The 26,151-nt window shown below is 39.0% G+C and overlaps 1 protein-coding gene and 1 long non-coding RNA gene across 2 annotated transcripts in view; one reads left to right on the top strand and one right to left on the bottom strand.

The window, feature by feature from the left end:
* wfdc1 (WAP four-disulfide core domain 1) overlaps nucleotides 1-1,224 on the bottom strand; it is a 35,680-nt gene extending 34,456 nt beyond the window's left edge. The window contains exon 1 of the mRNA XM_039763509.1: nucleotides 747-1,224. Within this exon, the coding sequence (XP_039619443.1) occupies nucleotides 747-887 (141 nt within the window). The 5' untranslated portion in view covers nucleotides 888-1,224. The remainder of the gene's footprint in view (nucleotides 1-746) is intronic.
* Nucleotides 1-20,165, top strand: part of LOC120535575 — a 34,625-nt gene extending 14,460 nt beyond the window's left edge. Inside the window, exon 3 of the long non-coding RNA XR_005634922.1 lies at nucleotides 20,006-20,165. This is a non-coding gene — a long non-coding RNA (uncharacterized LOC120535575). The remainder of the gene's footprint in view (nucleotides 1-20,005) is intronic.
* Nucleotides 20,166-26,151: the final 5,986 nt, after the last annotated feature.

Genomic DNA, 26,151 nt, shown 5'->3' with positions numbered 1-26,151 from the left:
CCATTCTTGGTGGCTGTGTGTGTAGCTGTGCTTCTGTGTCAGTTTTTTTCTGGCAATCCATTTTACCTTGAGTTTGACTATAAGTAAAAGTGTGTGAAGGCCCTGCTATTTAGTGGCATCCTATCCCAAACTTATTCCTGCCTTGTACCCAATGCTTCCTGGGCAGGCTGTGGCCTGCCTCAGGCCTAAAATGATTTAAGCATGTTTGATGGCATCATGCAGTTAATTTAGTTTAATGAAGGAAAACAATTTTCCTTCCAAAATGCAATGCTTGAGTAGTAACCTGGACTTAGTATTTTCAATATTTAGCTTTGCAATTTGTTAGTTTTTCATTTGACACATATGTCCTCAGACAAACCAACATGTTCCCACACAATTACTCCAGCCCAACAGTTGCAAGGATTACATACCCTAATAGAAGGGTTTAGGATCACATCAAGATTCGACCCCCACTTCTAGCAATTTTTGCGAGAAATATTTTCAGGATGTTCAGTTTTCAGTTGTCTTTCTAGGAAATCTGCAGCTACCTCCAAGGGGCCCCTGTGTGGCATAAATTACCACATAGCTTACCAAGTGCAATCAGCAGTAGTCATTTGTGCAATTCAACTTGCAAACGAGCAAGAAAGGGAGTTGGATAGAGAATCTGCATATTACATGAAGAGCACACAATATTTAGGAAGTCCATTGAAATCAGTTTCAGATTGGAAGGACACACATTAGATCAAGTGGAAGGAACAGTTACTCACATTGTACTTGTCTCCAGTTTTCTGCAGCAAGCTCCTTTTTTGTAATTTTCTTGTAGTCCGCACTTCTGGAAACAGAACCAGTATACAGACAGCTGCAGCCAGTGTTTTGATGATGGATTTTGTATGCATGCTCCCAGACATGCTTTTTTCTTTCTGTTCTTTCTTCAAATAAAAGTTAGTCTCCGAACATACAGGTTAAAAAAAAAAGTGCCATGCACAGGGTCTTCTTTTATTGTTTTATAATCGGTGACTTCATACAGAAAAGCTGAATTAAAAAGAAAGTTTCAGTTAGATCCTGTCTCTCTCCGGATCAGGTATTCTGCTCTCCAAGTTAACCCTGTCCGCATGTGCAGCACATGTTTCAAAGAGCAATATTTTTAGAGTCTGACTCGGCTACAGTAGCTCACATCTGGCAGTCTTCATTCAAAAATGCCAGCAGGAATCTTTGCAACAGTTCTGTTAGGAAGGGGTGGCGGGAGGCAAAGATGGAGGTGGGGGGTTAAGGGGTTTGATGGAGGTGGGTGGGATGGAGGAAGGGAGGGGAAACACAGACTCACTCTGGTTGGAGAGAGTAGGTGTGAAGAGACTTACTTTTGGGATGTAAGACGGAATATCGCCTGTGCCTCCTACCCTCACCCACCCAGGGAAAAAAAAAACACATGCAGGGTCTCACATATTTCCGTTGCATTTATCGTCAAAGAAGGCTGCTATTATGCAGCTGGCTACAAAGTTCTTCCTTGCAGAAAAGAGATAATTATAGGAATGCCGGCTAGGAGTGAAGTGTTTAACGCTTTGGCTGCCACACTGCTTTCGAAGACAAAATATTTTTTTGAACACAAGTTATAACACTTCTGGAAAATCAAACTCTGTTGGTGGGGAAGGCATGGCTAGTAAAATAAGATTAAAAATGAAAACATAATTTGACACTTTAAAAGTATTAATTTTTTGTAGGCTTATCCACAATGTCTAAGTCCAATCATTATTGCTTCAAAGCCTTTTTTGGCAGGTCATTACATGCAGAGCAGGAAGCCCAGAGCAATGTCATCATCATTTTACAATTTGTTGCATAGATCAGAATTGTTTATTGACTCAACTCTCAACTTTAAAATAAAATATTACATTTAAGGAGATGAGCAAAATCAAATATTAATATAAAGAAACACTGACATGGCTAGGGTATATCTACATCTGTATTATGTATTTCTTCCTAAACTACTTTAAGTGTATACTGTAATACTGTTTCAAAGAGCGGCTTATTTTTACAACTTAGAGAGAAGGCAAGTTTCAGGATTCAAGGTTGCCAAAATATCATCTGGTGGAATTGTAACATTGTATTTATAAGTTAGGCCTCTCATGTCTCTAAGTTATTGCATTTCTTTCTTTCTTTCATTTACAGACCTACAAAAGAAAAGTTACACTTTTTTACCCAGGTCAGTGGTTTGTGAAACCCTGATTTAAGGGCCTAACATTCTATAACCAGTTTTGTATATGTGATGTTCAAAATGTATTAGAGAGAGAATAAAACATTTTAATACATTATTAAATTCATACATGTGTAAAACTGCTGTGACCAAATTGTGGCAAATGTGTGGCTGCAATAAAAATTTCACCTAATTACAACAAAGATATGTCAGGGAGTGCATTGTTTAAACAGATCATGTTTATCAGTTCCTATATTTTACCCAACTCATAATAAATTTGTATTGGTATAAGTGTTTTCTGAAAATTGGAGAAATACACTTGCTGAAAAAAATATTACAAAAACTTGTATACCTGCTTATCCGTGCAATTATCTTATCAGCCAATCATATGGCAGCAGTGCACTGCATAAAATCATGCAGATAGCATTCAAGAGCTCCAGTTAATATCATAAGGCAGACTTGGTTCATGGTTTCATGCTGTTGGTGCCAAATACTGACTTTAGCATCTGTGTGCCTAAGCAGAAATCAAGACTCATCAGACCAGAGTACATTTTTCAAGTTTTCAGCTGTCCAGTTTTGGTAAGCCTGTACCCACTGCAGTCTCAGTTTTCTGTTCTGGGCTGACAAGAGTTTAAACCTGAACATGTCTTCTTCTGTTTTAGCTAGGGGATCCATTCCCGGGCTCCTGATTCCCAGACATTTTTGATTCCTGCATTCCCGGGAATGAAACTGCTATAATTCCTGGGAAACCGGGAACAGGCAAGCTCCCATATATAGCATGTAAAAGTGTAAAACTTGATCAAGAAATAACAGAGTTACAGTTGAAAATAATTAAATGGCATGATTTTTTGGCCCACAGTGTAGTGTGTTGCCGATTAATTCAGTCAACAACAGACCAGCAGCAGTCAGTCTCCCGGCTTCCACTAAGACCGAGCACAGTGGACTGGGAGGAGTCTGCACTCTGCAGCTCATGAATGCCGGGACAGGGCAGACTTCATTGACGTCTGTCAGACAACAGCTTTGAACAGCAACTTGAAATTGCAATGCGTCAGTCTGTTGCATCTGCATTATCTGTGCCAAGAAACTTGCCATCACAGAATGATGACAAGAAACTGGATGCATCAGTAAAAGCTGAAATGGAAGTGTTTCAGAGCAATGGCAAGCGCAGGCATTGTTTAGAACAAGTGTATCAGTATATGATGACTGTGCCGCCTACTGCAGTAGAGGCAGAGTGTGCTTTCTCAGCGGTACACTGGACACATGCTTTCTATGCTGTTATTACCGCAACTAACTAGATACATATACTTATATGACAGCATGAACTACTTGTAGATAAGTTTAGTCTTTTATTGCTGTCAACATATTGCAGTAGTTTTATTAAAAATAAGTGTCGGCCATTCTAAAACTGTTCACATGTAAGATGCCCGTGCACTGTGTCATCCCTGGGAGCCTGGGATTCCCAGGAATGACATGCGGGATTCCCAGGAATGGATAAACCCGTCCAGTAATGGATTCCCTAGTTGTAGCCCATCTGCTGTGACATTATTAGATGCTTTTCTGCTCACCACAGTTCTATAGACTGGTTATTTGATTTGATTTAAATTTATCCCCCAGGGGAAATTGTCTTTTTGCATGACATTTTAAGGTTAAGGGCTCAATTTTCAGATTTAGGGTTCAAGGGCCCTTCTGGCAGTAATGAGATTTGAATTGGGACCCTTTCAGATACCAGCACAGATCCTTAGCCCCAGAGCCACCACTCCGCCTGATCACTGTGTGATTCCATATCTCATTGTTTTAATTCATAATGGAATGGATGGCATTGTTAAATATTTTGGCCAGGATTTATATTAGTATATAAAATGTGTGGATTTTTTACTTTAATGCTATCACTGCTAGGTGGACTTTTAAACACACTGTCAAAATGATGTATTTGTATTATACTGACTTATGGTTTATGGGTGTTACCTACATTTCTGGTATCTGGCCAATTTCTAAATGATAATAAATTAACTGCCAGACATGTGGTCTAATAGGACAATTTCTCTGCTGCAGTTCCTGCTTATGGCTAACATCAGGGCTGAACTATCAATCAATAAAAACTCAGCTACCAAGTCTTTTAAATACTTCAATTTTAAATCTGATGAGAAGACATTAATGTACAACTACTTTTGGAAATTGGTCACCAACTTTATCAAATGTGCTGCTTTATATTCCCTCTAAACCACTCCAGTCCGTTCCCATCCACAGTTCACAAAGAATCCTCCCCCACTCAAAACAAGGTCTTGTGAAGGAATAACTGTCGGCTTTGTTTAACATCAGGTTGCCAAATGGGGCCCCCAGTCCACCATGGTGGCGTATTATTACCACTTATTCTTGTATAGAGTCATTGAAGCACTTGAGATTTCTTGTTAAGCTCAGTCACAGCAGGCAAGGTGCAAAGCATGACAGACTAATTGTGAGATCTTCTAAAAAGTCTATTTGATAGAAGAGAGTGTTATAATCAGACATGGACACTAAAGATTTTGTTTTATTTTATAATGGGTTTTAAAACTATAATTCTTTTGTAAATGTCCACAGTTAATAAAACACAAAGAAGAACGTTTCAATTAAGTGCAGTTTTTCCTTGAATAAACTAGGTCATCTCCATGTACATCTATATGCAAGGCTTCTTCACTGGCAGTCACTCCAGTCAAGTTTATTGCTATGAGCTCTGATGGCTGAGTAATCAACTTCTCGAGCTGCACATATTGGGGGGTTGGAAGCAGGAGGTTCCACTTGGAATCGCTTTTGCTAATTTGGGTTCTTATTCCTTGCCTCCTGTCGCCAGCCTTTGTCTACCTTATCAGAGAGGACATTTGTTTCAAAGTAAACTGCAGGTTGTTGAGACCTCTATGGGGATGTTCTATGGCTAGGGGCTACCAGGTAAAAATGTTAATTGAATAAACCTTTTGTAATGTAAAGTTTAGTTGTGTCTTTGAACCCTGTGTGCTGCCATTTATTCAACTTTGTAAAGAGGATTTCTTGAAAGTAATGTGATGATGCAGCAGGTTCATGGCTTCAGTTCTTCTGTACCTTGGTGTAGGAACTGAGTAAATTTTAAGTTGGAAAACTTAATCATCAGTCTTATCTTTGGGAATACCAGTAATTAACGAATACTTGCAAGGCTCCTACTTTAATTACCATGTCTTTGTCTGTTTTAGGAAGTGGGTCTGCAGCCTTTAGATTTTTATCTGATGCACATTTGTTTTAAGGAGCAGAATAATACAATTTGTTAATGAACACAATAATTATTGAAGTATCATAACTGTGTATATATATATACAGTATTTATATACAGTATATATACATATATATATTGTGACAGATAGGGGGCGCTGTCGTCCCCTTGAGCCCTCAGACCATACGCCAGACATCAGATAAAAGTCCAAAATAATGACTTTTTATAATATATAAGTGTACAAAGCACCCTCCACTCCACAATACTCATAAATAAATCACAATAACATTCAATAAACAAATCTTCCACTCCCTGACGCGTTGTCACCCTTCCTCCCAACTCAGCTTGACACTCTGGGTTTCCCAAAATCCTTTATAGTCCTTGACCCGGAAGTTCTTCTGATCCCTCAGTCCATGTGATTACCCAGCACTTCCGGGTCAGGTGAAAACTCCTCTTTTTCTTCAACCCGGAAGTACGTCATTTCTTCTGTCCACGTGACTGGGACGTACTTCCGGGCTGTAGGGAAAATATTCCTTGAGCCTCTCTGCGGCATCCTCTGGCGGCCCCCATGGTATCCACCAGGGCTGTGAAGAAAAACTCCATTGTCCAGGATTCCCTGCTGGCATTCGGGGCACCTCCATGCTGCAGGGTGGGCTCCATCTGGTGGCCTGGGGATATTGGCCGGGATGAATGGCGGCCCATATACCACAATATATGGTATACAGTGCATCCAGAAAGTATTCACAGCACATCACTTTTTCCACATTTTCTTATGTTACAGCCTTATTCCAAAATGGATTAAATTCATTTTTTTCCTCAGAATTCTACACACAACACCCCATAATGACAACGTGAAAAAGTTTACTTGAGATTTTTGCAAATTTATTAAAAATAAAAAAATTGAGAAAGCACATGTACATAAGTATTCACAGCCTTTGCCATGAAGCTCAAAATTGAGCTCAGGTGCATCCTGTTTCCCCTGATCATCCTTGAGATGTTTCTGCAGCTTAATTGGAGTCCACCTGTGGTAAATTCAGTTGATTGGACATGATTTGGAAAAGCACACAACTGTCTATATAAGGCCCCACAGTTGACAGTTGATGTCAGAGCACAAACCAAGCATGAAGTCAAAGGAAATGTCTGTAGACCTCTGAGACAGGATTGTCTCGAGGAACAAATCTGGGGAAGGTTACAGAAAAATTTCTGCTGCTTTGAAGGTCCCAATGAGCACAGTGGCCTCCATCATCCATAAGTGGAAGAAGTTCGAAACCACCAGGACTCTTTTTAGAGCTGGCCGGCCATCTAAACTGAGCGATCGGGGGAGAAGGGCCTTAGTCAGGGAGGTCACCAAGAACCTGATGGTCACTCTGTCAGAGCTTCAGAGGTCCTCTGTGGAGAGAGGAGAACCTTCCAGAAGGACAACCATCTCTGCAGCAATCCACCAATAAGGCCTGTATGATAGAGTGGCCAGATGGAAGTCACTCCTTAGTAAAAGGCACATGGCAGCCCACCTGGAGTTTGCCAAAAGGCACCTGAAGAACTCTCAGACCATGAGAAACAAAATTCTCTGGTCTGATGAGACAAAGATTGAACTCTTTGGTGTGAATGCCAGGCGTCACGTTTGGAGGAAACCAGGCACCGCTCATCACCAGGCCAATACCATCACTACAGTGAAGGATGGTGGTGGCAGCATCATGCTGTGGGGATGTTTTTCAGCGGCAGGAACTGAGAGACTAGTCAGGATAAAGGGAAAGATGACTGCAGCAATGTACAGAGACATCCTGGATGAAAACCTGCTCCAGGGCGCTCTTGACCTCAGACTGGGATGGCGGTTTATCTTTCAGCAGGACAACGACCCTAAGCACACAGCCAAGATATCAAAGGAGTGGCTTCAGGACAACTCTGTGAATGTCCTTGAGTGGCCCAGCCAGAGCCCAGACTTGAATCCGATTGAACAATTCTGGAGAGATCTTAAAATGGTTGTGCACCGACGCTTCCCATCCAACCTGATGGAGCTTGAGAGGTGCTGCAAAGAGGAATGGGCAAAACTGGCCAAGGATAGGTGTGCCAAGTTTGTGGCATCATATTCAAAAAGACTTGAGGCTGTAATTGCTGCCAAATGTGTATCGACAAAGTATTGAGCAAAGGCTGTGAATACTTATGTACATGTGATTTCTCAGTTTTTTTATTTTTAATAAATTTGTAAAAACCTCAAGTAAACTTTTTTCACGTTGTCATCATGGGGTGTTGTGTGTAGAATTCTGAGGAAAAAAACGAATTTAATCCATTTTGGAATAAGGCTGTAACAACAAAATGTGGAAAAAGTGATGCGCTGCGAATACTTTCCAGATGCACTGTATATTGTAAGATGCTAGGGGTCGCTGTCACTCATTTAACCCGAACAGACAGATACACTGGACACAGGTTAAAAGCACCAAGAAGGTATTTTAATGCTACTTCTTTGATGATGGTGCCTCCAAAGCACCCCAGCCGCAATAGATATGCAATTAAACAGCGAACACAAATATTTATAAATCAAATCTATCCTCCATACCTCCTGACTGGCTCACTTGCTGGGTCTCCGGTAGTCCTTTATTTAGTCCTTGACCCAAAAGTGCTTCTGTTCTTTCCAACCATATGACTTGCTAACATTTCTGGGTCGAATGAAGAACTGGCTTTTTTCTTCAGCCTGGAAGTACTTTGGTGCTTCTGTCCATGTGACTTGGGAGTACTTCTGGGCTATGGATGAGGCATGGCTCCTCAGGGAATCGTTAAACTCCAGGGGAGCTGCCATCTAGCATTTTGAAGAAGGCAGTGTGCAAAAGTAGCTGCCTCCTCCCATCCTCAGGGCGTCCCAGGTGACCCAAAAGGAGGACATGTCTTCTTTTTTAACATGGTTTCCTCCGTCCTCCAGGCATTCTAAAAATTCATTAAACTGTCCTCCTTTCACAGAATCACGAACAGAGTTGACCATTTTTTACAAATTACATATGATATATACCGAGAATGAGCAGCCTTCGGCCATTCTCCATTCATCTGTGTCACCGCATGACATTACATTACGTTATCACATTATCAATAATTGTAACACCAAGTAGCAGCAACACTGTTTTATATTCTATTTCCGCCAGCCTTTGTCTACCTTATCAGAGAGGACATTTGTTTCAAAGTAAACTGCAGGTTGTTGAGACCTCTATGGCGCCACGGACAGCGGTTAGTGATTGATTGTCTAAAAAAAGTAATAACTAAGACCTTTTTTCAAAATGTCAACAGAAACAAAAAAGTCTAAAACCGAAAAGAGAAAATGCAAGTTTTCTGATCGTCACAAGACGAAATATCTGTGCTTTGAGGCAGGACGAAATGAAACTGAAGCGAAATGTGTGGTGTGCGATTCCTACGTGTCTGTTGCTAATAAAGGAATGCTTGATTTACAAAGACATATTGAAAGCGAGATGCACCGAAAGATGGTACGAACGTATGGTTTAAATGCCAAGATGACTTTTTTTGAGCCAAAACATTCAATTGCTGACAAAAAGGCGCGTGCAGCTGAAGCTACATTAGCGTTTCATACTGTTGCTCATCATCAGTCTTATAGGTCGATGGACTGTACTACTGGCTTAATGCGCAAATTGTTTGCGGACTTTGACACTGCAAAAAATATTTTGTGTGGTAGGACGAAATCAGAAGCCATTATCAACGGTGTCATTGGCCCTCACAGTGTTACCAAACTAGTTCAGACACTGAATGACGTTAGCTATTTTGGAGTGGCAACCGACGCAAGCAATCATGGAGCAGAGAAGTTGTTCCCAGTTATTGTGCAGTATTTTGACTGGAAAGCTGGTGGAACTAAAACAGGATTACTCAAGCTGGACAGCATGCCAAAGGAAACGTCAGAAACTATTTCCAAGTATCCTGTAGACACTCTTAGGAAGTACCATCTGTCTTCAAAATGTATTGCATTGTATTAGACAATGCTAATGTGAACTTTGAAGGTATCAGCCGGAGGGAGGGAATAATATGTTTTCGCAGCTGAAAAAAGCCCTGCAGTGCCCACTTGTTGGAGTAGGATGTCCAGCCCATGTACTGCACAACTGCATTCAGCATGGGGCAGATCTGCTGCCAGTTGACATTGAGACAATTGTACTGAAAGTGTTCAATTATTTTTCCATTTACACTGTTTGCACGCAGGCGTGAAAGATTTCTGCGATTTCATCGATGTTACATACCAGCAGCTGTTGTACCACAGCAAGACCAGATGGCTGAGTTTGTTTCCAGCAATAGAGAGACTTTTGCAGATTTTTCCAGCTTTGAAGGCTTACTTCCAAAGTATGGATCAGCCACCAGTGTTGCTGAAGATTTATTTCGAAAACGATTTTTCGGAACTGTACTTGTGTTTCATACATTCTCTGATGTTAGTTTTCCAGTGCCAGATAGTGGTAATCGAAAAAGAAGAAACATCTGTGTTGGAGGTCTGCAACAGCTTGAAGTAAACAATGAAAACTGTTCGAGGCAGGCTGGAGGAGACTTTTATTCCACTAACCGTTAGACAGCTTCTGACAAAATTGCGTCAAGACGGTCTAGATGCGGATTGCAACAAGTTCACACAAGCAGTCCAGTCAATATACCAGGCATGCATTTCTTATTTGGAAAAATGGAAGGCACCATTTGCTGAATTCTAGTGCTTTCAATGGATGTTTCTTGACACGATGAAAGATATTTCGTTTGATGCTTTACTGCAATGTGTACAGTACCTGATAGAGAAAGGAATTGATCTAGACGATGCTTAATTGTTTGATCAGTACCAAAACGTTAAGTCTTTCGCAGAACAGCAGAAAGATGCCGAGTTTTTCAAGTGCCCCCGTCCCAACAATGGAGCTCATACTTCAGAGATACTGTTGCTTGTCCGTCCGAACTGCATAAAGTGTGCACGTTTTTCTTCGATATACCAGGGCACAACGCCAACGTCAAACGAGCGTCCTCGCTCATCACCTCTCAGTGGAAAAAGGAGAGAAACAGGCTCTCAATCCAGTCCGTCCGGGGAATAATTCTGACAAAGTACAACTTCAAGAATACAGCGTGTCAAGAATTCAACACCTACATTGCTGGAAACAATGACCTCTTGCAGAAAGTTGGATCATCTGAGAAGTATGACATGACATAGGCGAAAATGTATGTTTTTTTTTGTAGACTTTGTTTAGTTTATGTTTATTATCTAATGATAATATTCGAGTTTCAGTTTTTTAGGTTGCTCACTAAATTGTAACCACTATATGTCACGTATGAGGGAAACTGTTTAAGGGGGACCTTTTTCACTGCTACACCGCTAAACAAACATACAACTGAGTACATGCATTAGTAGAGGTATTGCGCAGTGAAAATGGACAGAGAACATTCCAAAACTGAAGCTGTAATAGACGATAAAGTTGAACATGATGACACAAAAGAACTTTTGCTGGACAAAGGAGTCATGTCTGTTGTCTGGAGATACTTTGGATATTAAAGGTCGAATGTGGACCATTATGTTCAAATGTGTGAATAATGTTTCTATACTACTGGATAATACTGCAAACAAAGTTGTATTTTTTTTAATACTATAGTACTAGGGTTAGCCATTATGAATGTAGAGAAAAGCCAAGCAAAATGACTCCTTTAATTGGCTAACTAAAAAGATTACAGTAATCATTTTAGTTAGCAACTTAAAGGTGTCATTTTGCTTGGCTTTTTAATACTGTGTAATGTACTGGGGTACTGTGTAATAGTGTGATGACATGTTGACTTTATTCTCGACATTTCCACTTTAATCTCGATGCTTATGACGAGAAAAAAGTCGACATTTCCACTTTATTCTCGCTGTTTGTCAAGATTAAAGTCGACATGTTGACTTTATTCTCGTAATTTGTTATTAAAGTAGAACATCATAAACTAAACTTCATCTTAAAATTAATATTTAATTTACTAGATTTTCTCAAACCACGTCATAAGTTATGTAGCACATTAAATGCTTTGTGTTGTGTTCCCAAAGCCGTGTTAATCGCTACTGCTTCTTAAATTGACTTCCTCTTGCACAAAGAGGAGGTGCAGACAGCACACATAATACATTAATTTCATGATATTCCTGCTCCCTGAACATTTAAAATGCTAAGATAAATACTTCATATAATTTTCATGATGAAAAAGCATGTATTAATCATGTTGCGGGCATGGTGGCATGGTGGTTGGGGTCCCAGGTGTTCCCTGCTTTGAATTTGCATGTTTTTCTGGTGGGTTTACTTGGCGTGCTTCAGTTTCCTTTCAAAGTCATGTAGGATGGCGGGTTTTGTTATGCTTTATTAACCCTGCTAGTGTATGTATTGCTCGTATTCACCCTGCGATGTGCTGGCGCCACGTTCAGGATGTCCTCCTGCCTTGCACACGATGCTTGTTGGGATGGGCGCAACCCTGAATGGACGGCATAATTAAACATGCATAAGAAAGATTTTTTTTTTTAAAGTTCTGAACACTCCGTGGTTTAAGTTTATAACTAGTTTTAATATCACAAGGACGTTTATCGTGTGGCGATTGGTTATGTGGAGAAAGAAAAAGGAAGGATAGGAAATGGGGGTTTAATACGTCAGAAAGAGACAGCACGCATGCAATAAAGAAAGCCCGCTCAGGAGAACATCCATTGAATTCTGTGTTTGTGTCTTCAATCACCAGATCACAAACCCAACATTTACACAATATTTAAGTTAAACCTGTGCAATACCCATTCATACATCCAGTTCTTTGGGACCTCGTCACATCTGCCATAAATTTCTCTACACTGAACGTACACCTGAGGATCCCTTACTGTGAGGGAGCAGCACTACCGCCTCACTACCATGCATGTTTAATACCTGTTTCAATGCATTTCATCATGAAAAATTATCTTAGCATTCCACATTTTCAGATAGCAGGAATATCATGAAGTGAATGTATTCTGTGCAGTGATCACTGCCTCTTAGTGCAAGAGGAAGTCAGTTTAAGAAGAGCGTAATGATTAACAACTGGGTCAGGGAACACTTAACAAAGCATTTAATGTGCTACATAATTTATGGTGGGGCTTGAGAAAATCTAGTGAATTAAACATTGATTTTAGGATGAAGTTTAGTTTACGACATTCTACTTTAATGACAAAATAAACTACGAGAATAAAGTGGAAATGTCGACTTTAATCTCAACATATTAGTTTTTTTTTTCTTCACTGTGGCCCTAATACGATTCTGTAGGGCTATACCACAAATAGCATTAGAAATGCAAGTTGCAGTTTTATTATTTATATACTGTATATAACTTAGCATGAAGCAAGGTCAATATTAATGCAGTTTGCCTTAATGATGGTTCAGTTGGTAAAGATGTCATCACCAAGTTGCACTTGTTTTATTTTATTTTTATTTGGTGAATGCTGTGTATTTCACCTGGGCTTGAAGTCTTGGAAGTAATAGTATTATTACAGAAAGTTGCACTTTTATTTATTTTATTGTTACTATTTATTAGTTTAAATATTATACAGTTTAATGATGGTAAACTTGTTTAAAAAGTCACTTTAACATGTCAGTGGACAGAGATTGTTAACATTGACAGTGTAGTTGGTTTACAAAAAATATTTACTATTTATTCCTTTTCTAAGACATGTTCAGTGCAATACAACTTTTGACAAGCACCTCTGGTTATTTTACTAAGTCTAAATGCCTCTTTGGATGGTTTAAAATATGTTGTCAGAATTTTAGTTTAAGTTGTGTACAAATATTGTTCAATAAAAAGGTTCTATATTTTGACTGCAACTGTCATGCAATGTGATTCCTTCTCTTCATTAGTACCACCCCCTTGAAAAATATCACTTTTTGGGGCCATGCAAACCTGTATTAATACTTGTGTGCACATTAAAAATGTTTTTGTACGATGTACAATTCTCATGACTGGGGAATAGGTTATTTTTAGCCAGTAATTGCAGTGGAAATGTGGTTAACATCCACTCATGCATGGGGAAAAAAATATGGTCCAATACCGTGAAACCGGTATAATTTAGAAAAATACCGTGATATAGAATTTTGGTCATACCGCCCAGCCTTAATATATATGTATGTGTGTGTGTGGATGCAGATACACTAGACAAATATGTAGCATATACGGTGTCTTATTACTGGATATTTAGAGTTTTACTTTATCTGGGCACATATAATTAGTGTTATTATACCAAGTCTTTATAGATGATGATTGATGTTGTGTGGAGTTGTTGCTTTGTTGTTGATCTGAGATTCAGATACTATTTTGTAGTTTGTTGTTTTTCTTTTTTTTTTTGGATTTTATTGATTTTATTAAAATAAGACAACATTCCATACAAATAAATCAATTTCTACAAACATAAGAGCGAAAATAAATCCCCCCTCACCCCTGAGAAAGTGAGCTAAGCCAGCAGAGTAAATCTTAAAGCTAGTAAAATAAGTAAGTAGATGAATTAATAAGTGAATAATGATAAAAGAAACCAAAAAAGGAAAAAAGGGGAGAAAGTCTGCTTCTTCAGTACTTTAAAAGCTTATTCTAAAATGTTGTTGATTAGATCCTGCCAGGTTTTGAAAAAGTTATGCACAGCTCCTCTAAGTGAGAATTAGATTTTTTCTAGTTTCAAATAGTACATAACATCAGTTACCTACTGACTTACAATAGGAGAGTTAGGATTCTTCCAGTTGAGCAAGATAAGTCTATGTGCCAATAGTGTAGTAAAGGCAATTACAGTTTGTTTGTCCTTCTCCACTTTAAGTCCATCTGGAAGTATATCAAACACAGCTGTTAGTGGGTTAGGAGGGATTGTAACATCAAGGCTGTCTGATTGTCATTTAACGATTTTGGTCCAGAATGATGTTAATTAGGTTCAAGTCCAGAACATGTGGCCCAGTGAGGCTGGAAATTGATTGCAACGTTCGGAGGTTGGATCTTACTTTGGAAACATTTTGGGCAATTTTAAGAGAGACAGATGTGCTATATAATTTTGAGTTGAATAATTCTTTGGTTTGCACATATGGAGCTCGAGTGGATTCTCTGCATTGCTACTTTCCACTCCTTTTCTGAAATATTGAGTGAGGGATCCTTTTCCCACTGTCCTCTTGGATCTTTGAAAGGTAGGGACTGTAAAATAGTTTTATATATTACAGAAATGCTGTCTGAGTCCTCAAGACTGATCAATATTTTTTCCATCATAGAGGAAGGTGGGAGGTGAGGAAAACTGAGCAGGTTCTGTTTAACAAAGTCTCTGATTTGAAGGTAGTGAAAGAAATGTGTTGCTGGAAAGTTTAATTTGGAATGTAATTGTTTGTAGGATGCAAAGACGTTGTCTATGTACAGATCTCTAAGTGATTTAATCCCAAATGTTTTCCAGACATTAAAAACTGCATGAGAGACTGGAAAAAGTGGTTCTTGTGCAAAGGTACCACAGTTAAAAGCTTCTTTATCTTAAAATGTTTTCTACATTGGTTCCATAATCTGAGTGAGTGAAGCACAATTGGGTTATCAGTATATTGGCGATAACTTGCATTTATTGGGGTACAAAGCAAAGAATATAAAGAAGAACTGCAGGATTTTATTTCTATTGCGGATCAAGCCTGTGTATGTTCATCTATTTGTGTCCATGTACAGGTTTTTGTAGCTTGTATATTTGCTGCCCAGTAATAAAATTGAAAGTTAGGTACAACCATACTGCCTTCCGCTTTAGGTCTTTGTAGGGTCGCTCTTCGGATATGTGGATGTTTTCAATTCCAAATAAATTAGGTTATGGTTGAATCTAATTTCTTAAAAAAATATTTATTAATATATATATTGGAATGTTTTGAAATAAAAAGAGAAGCTTAGGAAGGATATTCATCTTAACAATGTTAATTCTTCCAGCTAAAGTGAGATGAAGGGTTGACCATCTAAGCAAGTCTTCCTTCATTTTTTCCATACATACAGCTAAATTTTGTTGATAGAGAGTTTTATATTTATTTGTGATGTTTACCCCTAGGTATTTAAACTGATGTGCAATGATTAAAGGGAAGGTATCCAATCTAATATTGTATGCTTGAGAACTCACTGGAAAGAGCACACTTTTAGTCAAATTAATTCTGACTCCAGAAATATTTTGAAATTCTGTAAGTGCTGTTAGGACTGCAGGCACAGTATTTTGTGGGACTGATATATACAGTACCATATCATCTGCATAAAGAGAAACTTTCTGTTCAAGTCCTTCTCTGATAATCCCCTTTATCTCATAAGCATTTCTACAGTGAACTGCCAGTGGCTCAATGGTGATTGCAAGAAGCAGTGGTGACAAGGGGCATCCTTGTCTGGTACCACGTTCTAGTTTAAAGTTTAAGTTTTTGGATTGGTATGCAGTAGTTTGATCCACACACAAATGTTCGGGCGAAACCCACATTTCTCCAATGTAGTGAAAAGGTAGTTCCATTCAATCATATCAAATGCTTTTTCTGCATACAAAGATAATAATATCTCTAGGGTGTTTGACTTTGCAGGTGAATATATTATATTAAACAGGCGTCAAAGATTGGAAGCTAAGTGCCAGCCTTTAATAAATCCAGTTTGATCTTGTGATATTACAGCATTTTCTCCATCCTTCTAGCTAGGACTTTGGAGAGTATCTTAACATCATTATTAAGAAGTGAAATTGGTCTGTATGATGCATATTGTAATAAGTCCTTATTTTCTGATTAATGCTTGGTGAAAAGTTTGAGGAAGAATTTGATTGTCTCTAGCTTCTGTAAATGTTGTTAATACGAGGGGAGCTAGCTGAGTGGATCATTTCTTATAAAATTCAGCAGGGTAGCCATCGGGGCCTGCTGGTTTCCCATTCTGAAGTGACTTTATAGCATCTAGTAATTCTGATAGCGCCAGAGGTTTATCCAATTCCTCTGCAGTGTAAGTATCTATTTGTGGAATCTGTAATGCATCCATAAATGCATTAGATTGTGTCTTGTCTTCTTTAAACTCAGTAGAATATAAGGATTTATAGTAGTCTCTATTTAGAGACTACTATAAATCCTTATATTCTACTGAGTTTACTGTGCATTATATTTTTATGGTCAATGATTTTGTCTCTGTTTGTGTTGGTGATTGCTGGGATTGTATTGCGAACTTCTTGCTTGTGGATTTCTTGAGCTAAGATATTATTAGCTTTCTCTCCATGTTCATAGTAATGATGTTTTGATTTAAAAATGAGTTGTTCTGTTTCTTTAGTTGTCAAGAGGTTGAGTTCTGAATGCAGAGCCTGCCTATTCCTATGAAGAGCCTTACTTGGACACCTGGCATGTTCTTGGTCTATTCTAGTAATTTTGTTGATTAGCTCTGATACCTTCTTGGTTTCCAATTTATTTCTGTGGGAAAGATATAAAATAATCTGTCCTCTTAAGAAGGCCTTCAGGGTTTGCAGAGACCTCTGAGTATGTATTTGTCTCTAGAAAAAAGCTGATTTATTTGGATATAATTTCTGTACAGTCTGCTAATAAAAGTGGGTTAAGATGCCATCTTCGAGATGAGTATGTGGAGCATAATGATTTTAGCTCCAAGATCAAAAGGACATGGTCGGAAATAACAACAGCGTTGTACTTGCAAGATTTAATCATAGACAAGAAATTGTTATCTACAAAGAAATAATTGATTCTTGAGCAGCAATGGTGCACTAGTGAGTAGAAGGAATAAGTTCTTGAGTTTGGGTTTTGAAATCTCCAGGGGTCTGATAAGTTGTGATCAGTTACAAACTGTGTAATTGTCATGTGACAGGAGACCTATCTAGGTCTGGATTTAAAGCACAATTAAAGCCCCCAGGCATTATAATTTTATGAGTGTTCACCTTGGGAATGGATGCAGATATATTTTGTATGAATTGCCTATCATCTACAATGGCTGCATAAACATTTACCAAAATCACTTTACAGTTAAATAAATTACCCATGAAAATCACATATCTCCCTTCAGGATCAGATATTTCATCTGATACAACAAATGAGACTGTTCTATATATAAAAATTCCCACACCTCTAGTTTTCTTTGTAAAGCTGGAATGGCCAGTCCAGTCTTTTTGCAGCCGGAACTGATCCTTGCTTAATGGATCTCCTGTAAAAATACTATTTTAATGTTTAGATCTGTTAGGTGAAATAATGCTTTCTTTCTCTTTAATTCATGATTCAGGCCTTTTAACATTCCAACTCACAAAGTTAACTGTCCCGTCATGGAGACATTGATTCTGAATTTTTGATGTAATTTTGCAGTCTTAACTGAAAATGAGACAGCTTTGACCTAAATTTCCAATTTTCCCAGGAGTTATTGCCATGAAACCTATTGTTATGTTGGTACTTATCATTATAAGGATTAAAAGGATAGATTAGATATAACTTGCTCTCTTTCTCTCTCTCCCAGTACCCCCACCCCCCACCTCCCACCTCCCTTTTTGTCTCCCCACTTGAGGCTGGACCACACTTCACAAAGTGCGTCCTCTGACATACCTAGAGACCGAGCTCGTCCAAAACAAAACAAGCCCCCCAGCAGTGGCATATAAGAAATAAACTTGAGATATCTATTGCCAATACAGTCCAAATACTATAAGCATAAAATATAATCTTTAACAGTCTTGGAACAGTAACATAGTAAACCCAGGAAACGGTATTAAAAAGTGGCCCTGGATAAGCATAGCAAGCCTAATACAATAATAACAGTAAAAATAAATCAAGGGTATGATGTTAAACAGTCTCCTAAAAAAAAAAAACATAAAGAAAAGGTGGCCAAGAAGAGGGAAGGATGTATAATTATGGTTCCAGTATCATTGCAAGTGGATCAGACAGCCTGTAAGATCTTCTTTGCCATGCCATGACAGGGTGCAACTCACGATCGTATTTCAGAAGACTGTCTGGCTCAGTTTTCTTAGTTCTTTTTCTGCTTCCTCCGTAGTGGTAAAGATGTAATGCTTGCCTTGAATGTCCACTTTCAGTTTTTTAGGATACAAGAGGCCGTATCTGATTTCAGCTTTCTGTAAGTGCTGTTTAATGTTGTATAAAGCGTCTCGTTTAGCAGCTGTTGAGGGTGAGAAATCAGGGAAAATATGAATGTGGTTATTTTCAAATCTAAACTTTTATTTCTGTATGAGAAGTGACATTACATTAAATTTAGATTGTAATTTCTCAAATCGCACAACAAGAGTCCTAGGTTTAGAGGTATTTGATCCCCGTATGCGGTAAGATGCTGCTATCTCGGTGTCTGATTTAAAGTCCACTCCAATTATTTTTGAGAATAGTTCAGCAATGAATTTCACTAGGTTTGGACTTCTCAGGTAGACCTTCGATTCTAATATTATTCCTTCTGTATCCATCTTCCAGAGCAGCAAGTCTGTCTCTGAGTTTTTTGCATTTGGAATCCGCAGCTGTTGCTTTTCTTTCAGCGGTGGATGCCAAATGTTTGGTTGTTTCAATTTGAGTCGTGAATGTCTGCTTAACGTCTTTCAGCTGATCAGCAAATGCTCTCAGTTTATCCTCAATCTTAGACATATTTTCCTGAATGCATTCCTCAATTTTTTCCAACGTACCTTTAAAGGCTGCCTCAAAGCGATTATATACATGTTTCTCCAAGTCTTTATTATCCAGCTGCAGCTCCACCCGCAACTTCTCATTTGTCTTGAGCATACCATTTCTTTCTTTCTTTATATCTTCTTTCTGAATGTCTTTCTTGAGCTCATTTATGGCCATTGTAGCGATCATTGCCTTCAGTTTGGACAGATCGTTTTGGCTTTCATGCTCCACAGGTGAAGCGGCAAGCCCTATTACACCCAGCTTGCGAGGAGTAGATGAAAGCGCGGACTGCAAGGCCATTTCCAGTTTCAAGTGATCTTCTGGAATTGGCAAGCTATCGTGACCTGTATCACTTGCACATTTGCTCCCATTTTCGCTCTCGACTGGAGATGATGCAGCAGAGTGGGGTCCTGGGAAGTCTGTTCCAGGTCAGTCTCTGAAAGGCCGTACCTTGAACTTGGACTTGATGACTGCCTAGGCTTGGATGTAGTTTTAGATTTTGTTTCTTTCTGAGACCGTTTCTTGCCACTCATGCTTATATATGCTTTTATATACTGTAAAAGAACCTCGTCGGGTTGGGTAGATACAGGCTACCTCGGGATAATAAGAAAAAAGAGAAAAAATAACACTGCTGCTAACGGAGCTCCACTTCAGAAGTCCATCTCCCGCAACGGACTTGACAAGCTCCCTAGTCTGCTGTTTTTCAAGCGAACGCAATTCTTGTACACATCCAGTCATGCCTCTATCTGTTTTTACACGTGTTTCCTGTATGTTTTCTCATTAAAGGCACGCGAATTAGCTAACCGCACGAGACAGAAATGTCAAAGTAAGCAGTATCAGATACCCTTACTACGTTGAAAAAACTTGGAAGCACGACCTTAACTGCAAAATTGAGGGCACAACAATATCCCAGCGATTTTTATGAAGTGTTGCCAGCATTTCATAGTACCCTTTGTCACAGACACGCGATTAGGGGTCACCTGAAAGGCCCGATGGAGCACGAAAACACACTGGAGTGGGGTTTAAGGCAGCGTATTAATGTTTTTCTCTTTTCAGCACTGGAAAAAAGGAAGAAAAACCTCCTGCACCTTGAATTCCACGGCAGAAAACATTGCTCCGTCTCATGAAGAAACTGTCGTGTTTTCGTCTGTCCACCTCTGATGAAATCACTTGCCATCGCCATCCAATGACATCACCTCAGTTCACTACGTCAACCCTTCCGCCTACTTCTGGTTCAAATCATATAAATTGCTCTGTTTGTACAAACTCATTTGTCAACTGTTTCTTTCATGAACTTGACTGTTATTTCAGTGCATACTGAATTAGTTTGGTACAACAGTACACAGTAATTGTTCCCCAACCCTTAATCTGTTTTCCTCTCACATTTATTTTTGCACACCTTTTAAAAATTAACAACGTTTCTAGATTTAATAAATGTTTTGCCTCGCGGTGACAAGGCACACAAGGTGCACGTTTGAATTTTCTGTTATAAACTCGGCACTGAGTAGGCTTTTCCTCAGATGCATCGAGCCCTTAAAAATGGGTGTCTGTTTCTTTTTTTCTGTTTAATTTTAGATTAGTTCGCTTTTGCTTTGTAATTAATTGTTTTACGATATGCAGTAGACAAAGCTACAGATATAATGATGCACGTTTTCAATCTGTAAACGTTTAAGATTTAAGAATCATTAGAAATAATGTATATAATTACAGGTACTGAAGGCCAGTACTTTTTGTTATCTTTATTGAGAGCTGTAACTTTTCCATCTGCTCACAGGCAGCACTTGAGTCCCTTCACAACAGTCAGCTGCACCTTTAATGACATTTTAGGAGTGGTTACAGACAATGAATCATACTGTCTGAAAGCATACCAGGAAATTTTGAAAGGGGTTATGCCTATCAGTGTACACTCAACCTGCTTGTGTCATGTCATCAGTTTGGTGGGAGAGACCTGGCAGCACTATAAATACTTCAGTGAGGCTGCATCACTTGTGATGTGGGTAAAGTCTGACTTCTTCAATTAGCCTGCGAGGAACCCCTGAGGCAGGAAACACCACGTGGAATAGCTGGTTCAAATCAGTAGGGTACCTTGTTGAACATATTCACCTCTATAAAAAGTTCTTTCTGGCAAAGAACATGTCAGCTCAGGCTGTAACAAATATCCTAGACACTAAAAGTGAAGTTAACCTTCATCTCAGAAGGACGCAGCAAGCTAGTAAAACCTCTTAAATTCTGGAGAGCACTCATTGTCCTACTGCAGTGTCAGCATGCAGAATCATGGAGGATCTGAGGTCCTACCTGATAAATGGATATGCAAAATAAGGTTCAGTTGTACTAGTGTGCTGTTTCATTAAAAGGAATGTAAAGTGCAATTTCATTATTGTTTGTTTTGTTGTAGCTGTTGCTACTTACAGTAAAAGTAAATAAATAAAAACCCAACAATCCGAATCAAAGAAAAATAAAACGGTGAAAACCAAAAAAAAAAAAAAATAAAACAGACTTTGTGAAAAAATAAAACGTATTCCATAGGGCCCTACAATACCAATGAGGGCAGACGGGACAGGAGTCAGGAGAATGTGATTGAAGTTGTCAGTGTTGTCTCCAGCTGGTAGGACTCCTGGGGTCAGCTGGGGAGATTAAGTGAGAGAGTGAGCCATGTTAGTTCTGCTGAGAAGCCCAGCTAGATGCCTTGAATGATTTCTAAAGTGGATTTTAAATAATTTATTGTTTGTTTTTAACCTCCACGAGAGTACTGTTTTTTTCATGGATTGTTTATTGACTGTATTTATCGTCTGCACTGCACTTTATTGTTTGGACATGTTTTTAATAAACATGCACTTTGCATTTTGGCTAATGTAACTTAGTTGTTGTCTCTAACAAGCTCTTATGAGCACCGGACTTGGACCCCTGACAGTCTGTCTCTCGGCCTCTTTTTAATGACAGTTTTCTGGCTTCACCCAACTTAGTCTGATGACCTCCAAATATTTATGATTGGATGCCTTCCCTGACTCCAGACTCCTTTAGTCACCTTTAAGGACACTAAAGAAGGACAGTGTCATTCTAATCCCAAGTCAAACGTTTATTATGTTATATTGTACACATACATATACAGTATAAAAGTAGAGCAGAAATAAAACAATTTTCTATGGCCACCAACGTTGCTATTGCCAGTGAGGAGTCTAATAGCTTGCTTCCTGTCTTGAAAGTCCTGATTAAAGGCTTTCAGACATGATTTCATCTGGCTCTGACTTTACAATACAGTAAATTATGTTCTTCTTTTTCACCAATGAAAGGGTCAGTAATATGAAAGAAGATTGCAGTGAGTGTTCACTGATAAAGAGTAAAAAAGAATAAAGATGAAAGAACTTCAAGGACATGACACAATTTATCCTGGAGCGCTCAAATCAGATAGTGATTTCATAAGCAAAGCCTTTTTTGGTGGTTGCACAAAGTACAAACACTCCTAAGGAACTCGAAGCCATCTATTACTGTAACATTGTAATAAAAGGGAGGTTGTGCTGCTTCTAGTAAATGAGGGCGAAGTAACATTTCTTGTATTAAAATCTAAAATCATTAAAGAACTTGAAACAGGCTAGAAAGTAAAATAACAATACAATAAAGGTATCTTAGATGAGGACTAGCATGCTTTTTATGCCATGCCTTTCATATATCATGAGGACAGCAGAGAGGAGAAAAGATTTAAAATTAATTGGGGAATGCAAGATATCATTTTAAGAGAAACTAGAATTTAGGCGGCTAATGATGTAAAGAAAGACTGGAGTGGATCACAGCTACTTGCTATAAGTCAAGAGAGGCAGTGTAGGACTACTGAAAATTAACTGCTATTTTGTATTATATCTACTGCAAGTGGCGGCACGGTGGCGCAGTGGTAGTACTGCTGCCTCGCAGTTAGGAGATCTGGGTTCGCTTCCCGGGTCCTCCCTGCGTGGAGTTTGCATGTTCTCCCCGTGTCTGCATGGGTTTCCTCCCACAATCCAAAGACATGCAGGTTAGGTGGATTGGCGATTCTAAATTGGCCTGTTTGTGTGTGTCCTGCGGTGGGTTGGCACCCTGCCCAGGATTGGTTCCTGCCTTGTGCCCTGGGATTGGCTCCGGCAGACCCCTGTGACCCTGTATTTGGATTCAGCGGGTTAGAAAATGGATGGATGGATGGATTTACTGCAAGTTTATTATACAGCATTTTATTTGGATAAAAATTTTATAGAGTAGTCAATGGAAGAGTCCTCCTCACTTTTGCAATGGTATTGCAATGCATCTGCTAACTAAATACACAAGCTGCAGTGTTTCATTTGGACAAAAGTAAGGATTACAGGTCAGAAATTGAGTTCATTAAAGTCCTGTATACTTCATGGGTCAGGAAATATGCAGGAAATTTAATCAAAGACCACATTCACCTGGGTAACAGTCTCTTCCAGTTATTACCATCATTGAAACTTTACTTACTGGTCACTAAACTTGAGAACCACCCAGCATGTGATTAGCTTCTTTATTACTTCAATTACTCTTCTCAAATGCAGTCTGATTCATCTCAGTCTCTCCCATATCTCCAAACACTTCTTTCCAACCTAAATTCTTCAATCCTTACCTTGTAAAGACTACTCTGTATATTACTAGGAATGATTGTACTTCTGCATTGCCGTATTGTTTTACATATTATGTTTTGTGCAGTATATTAACATTCACGACTATTGTATTGTATATGTGTTATCTTGGGTTTTTATAGGACCTGCCAAGTTTGTTACTAGGTTGGTCTACTCTTGCACCTTAAGATTATCACACATACTGATACACAGTTTCAGGTGAAAGCTTATTTGTCAATCACTCTGGAATATTTTATTTAGAACCCTCTCACATTCACACATAGATATCTTTAAATAGACAATGGAGCCATAATATACTGTATCTCTTAATATTCTTTAGGAGTCTCTACTTAAGAACTTACTATCACCTGCACCGACAAACATGCGGGTGTCATTGTAACACAATTAAAAGCGCAACTAGTACTGCAGGGACAGGAAGAATTAAAAGAGTGAACCATTTACAACACGTCCATCGTTTGTCTTCTGGACGCTCCTGTGGTCTTCTAAATTGTTTTCTTCAAATATGCAAACCCAAAATGATTAGTTACATATTTGTCAGGAAGTTGCACAGGACTTAAAATTTAATATGTATATTTGTTAAATGCATTGTCAAAAGGGAGTTATTTCCCAGGTATGTGATATTACACTCATCAATTCACTTGTGACATTTTTGGCAATATGATAATGAACAAAAAAAAGAGACAGTAAAGTTGACATTAAAAAGTGTTGGAATTTTTATTTAACTTCAATCTCTGTACCTGTTTATTGACATATGTGATGTTCATAATGTCCGTAAGTATATACTTGTCCCTAGCTGGGGTGTTTTTTAGAAGATGCAAGGCGCTGAGGTAATTTTGCGCATTGACACCTAGACCTAGACCTACACCAACATGTAAGTGTTAATCCAACCTTGCTAAAAATTTTCTTCCTTCAGTTTTCAACAGGACATCGATAAATGCAGCATTTTTGGGAATGGGATTATCTCTTCCTAACACCAAATTCCAGATTACATAATTTAAAAAGGACCATACATTACAGTATTTTCCACATCTTGCATACTGTTTTTCAGGTCCTTCTACGAGAGCTATCTGCACCACTTCTTGTGTTGCCAGTGATGTGGCTTCAAGGACAGTAATGTAGAGGATTTTGTTCCCTCCTGTTTAAATCCGTGTGAAAAGGATTACAGCAGCGATCTACATCTGTACTAATAAAAGGCAAAGCCATCACTGACTGACTGACTCACTGACTCATCACTAATTCTCCAACTTCCCGTGTAGGTAGAAGGCTGAAATTTGGCAGGCTCATTCCTTACAGCTTCCTTACAAAAGTTGGGCAGGTTTCATTTCGAAATTCTACGCATAATGGTCATAACTAGAAGCTATTTTTCCCCATTTACTGTAATGGAGTTGAGCTCGAAAGCCGTGGGGGCAGAGTTTCGTGTGACATCATCACGCCTCTCACGTAATTATGCATTACGTAGAAAACCAGGAAGAGCTACAAAAAGCGCTGAAGAAAACATGCATTATATAATTAAGAAGGCAGCGAAACAATTAGAAGCGAAGCGAGTGACATATAAAACCATATTCAGCGGCTCATGTGAACTGGCGCGTGCGCAGACAAAAAGCAACAGTTCCAAAGAGTGCTGAACAAAAACCGAATTACACTGCTACGCTCAAATAGACAAACCACACACGTGGCGCAATAGTAGAGCCTTCGCCTCTAGCGCTGACGTCCGAGGTTCGATTCCCGAGAGGGGATGCACTGAGTATGTACGCACGCTTCTCGATTCATTTTACCTTCACATCCCCTTGGTTTGAGACGTATGAAAAAATATGCGGTTAACGCAGAAAGACAGATCACCAATTGAAGCTTTATGAATAATGGATACTTTATTCGCGATCAATGATTGTTTTGGTAAAGCCATACTCAGTGTATTCATTAGATGAACGGTAAAAAAGTAAGAGAGAAGGGAGGGTAACTTATTGAGGCACACAGGCAAAACCACAATAGCACGCGGGCTCGATGTACTGTAGTGCGCGTCAACTCGATCTGAATTGCGATCACATTGAAAAATATTTCTTTTCAAGTTCTATTTAGTCCATATGTGTCAAACTCAAGGCCAGGCCACATCCGCCCGGCGTGTAATTATATCCGCCCGTGAGTCATTTTATATACTGTATTATTGTTATTAATGGCCGGGGATATGAAGCGCTGGTAACACAATAAACTACAGATCCCATAATGCAGCGCTTCAGCTGCCTTGCTGAACACTTACGCGTTAATCAAGTCTAGCTTATGATGCTGCAAGTTATTGCGAAGCTAGCCCACACGATGCCAAAGAGAAAAGGTGATTCTGAACATAGAGCCTTTAAAAACCGATGGGAGGCTGAGTATATGTTTACTGACATTGCCGGTAAACCCGTGTGTCTCATTTGTGGAGCTAATGTGGCTGTAATTACAGAATTTAATCTAAGACGGCACTATGAGACAAAACATCAAGATAACCTGAAAGACCTGAATGCAATGCACAAGATACAGAAAGCAGAAGAGTTAAAGAAGAATCTGACACTTCAGCAGACGTTTTACCGTGCAAAATCACAAAGT

The sequence above is a fragment of the Polypterus senegalus genome, chromosome 9, assembly GCF_016835505.1.
Source record: "Polypterus senegalus isolate Bchr_013 chromosome 9, ASM1683550v1, whole genome shotgun sequence".
NCBI lineage: Eukaryota > Metazoa > Chordata > Cladistia > Polypteriformes > Polypteridae > Polypterus > Polypterus senegalus.
The sequence above is the reverse complement of the archived record's forward strand: the minus strand, read 5'-3'. Positions and strand labels throughout refer to the sequence as shown.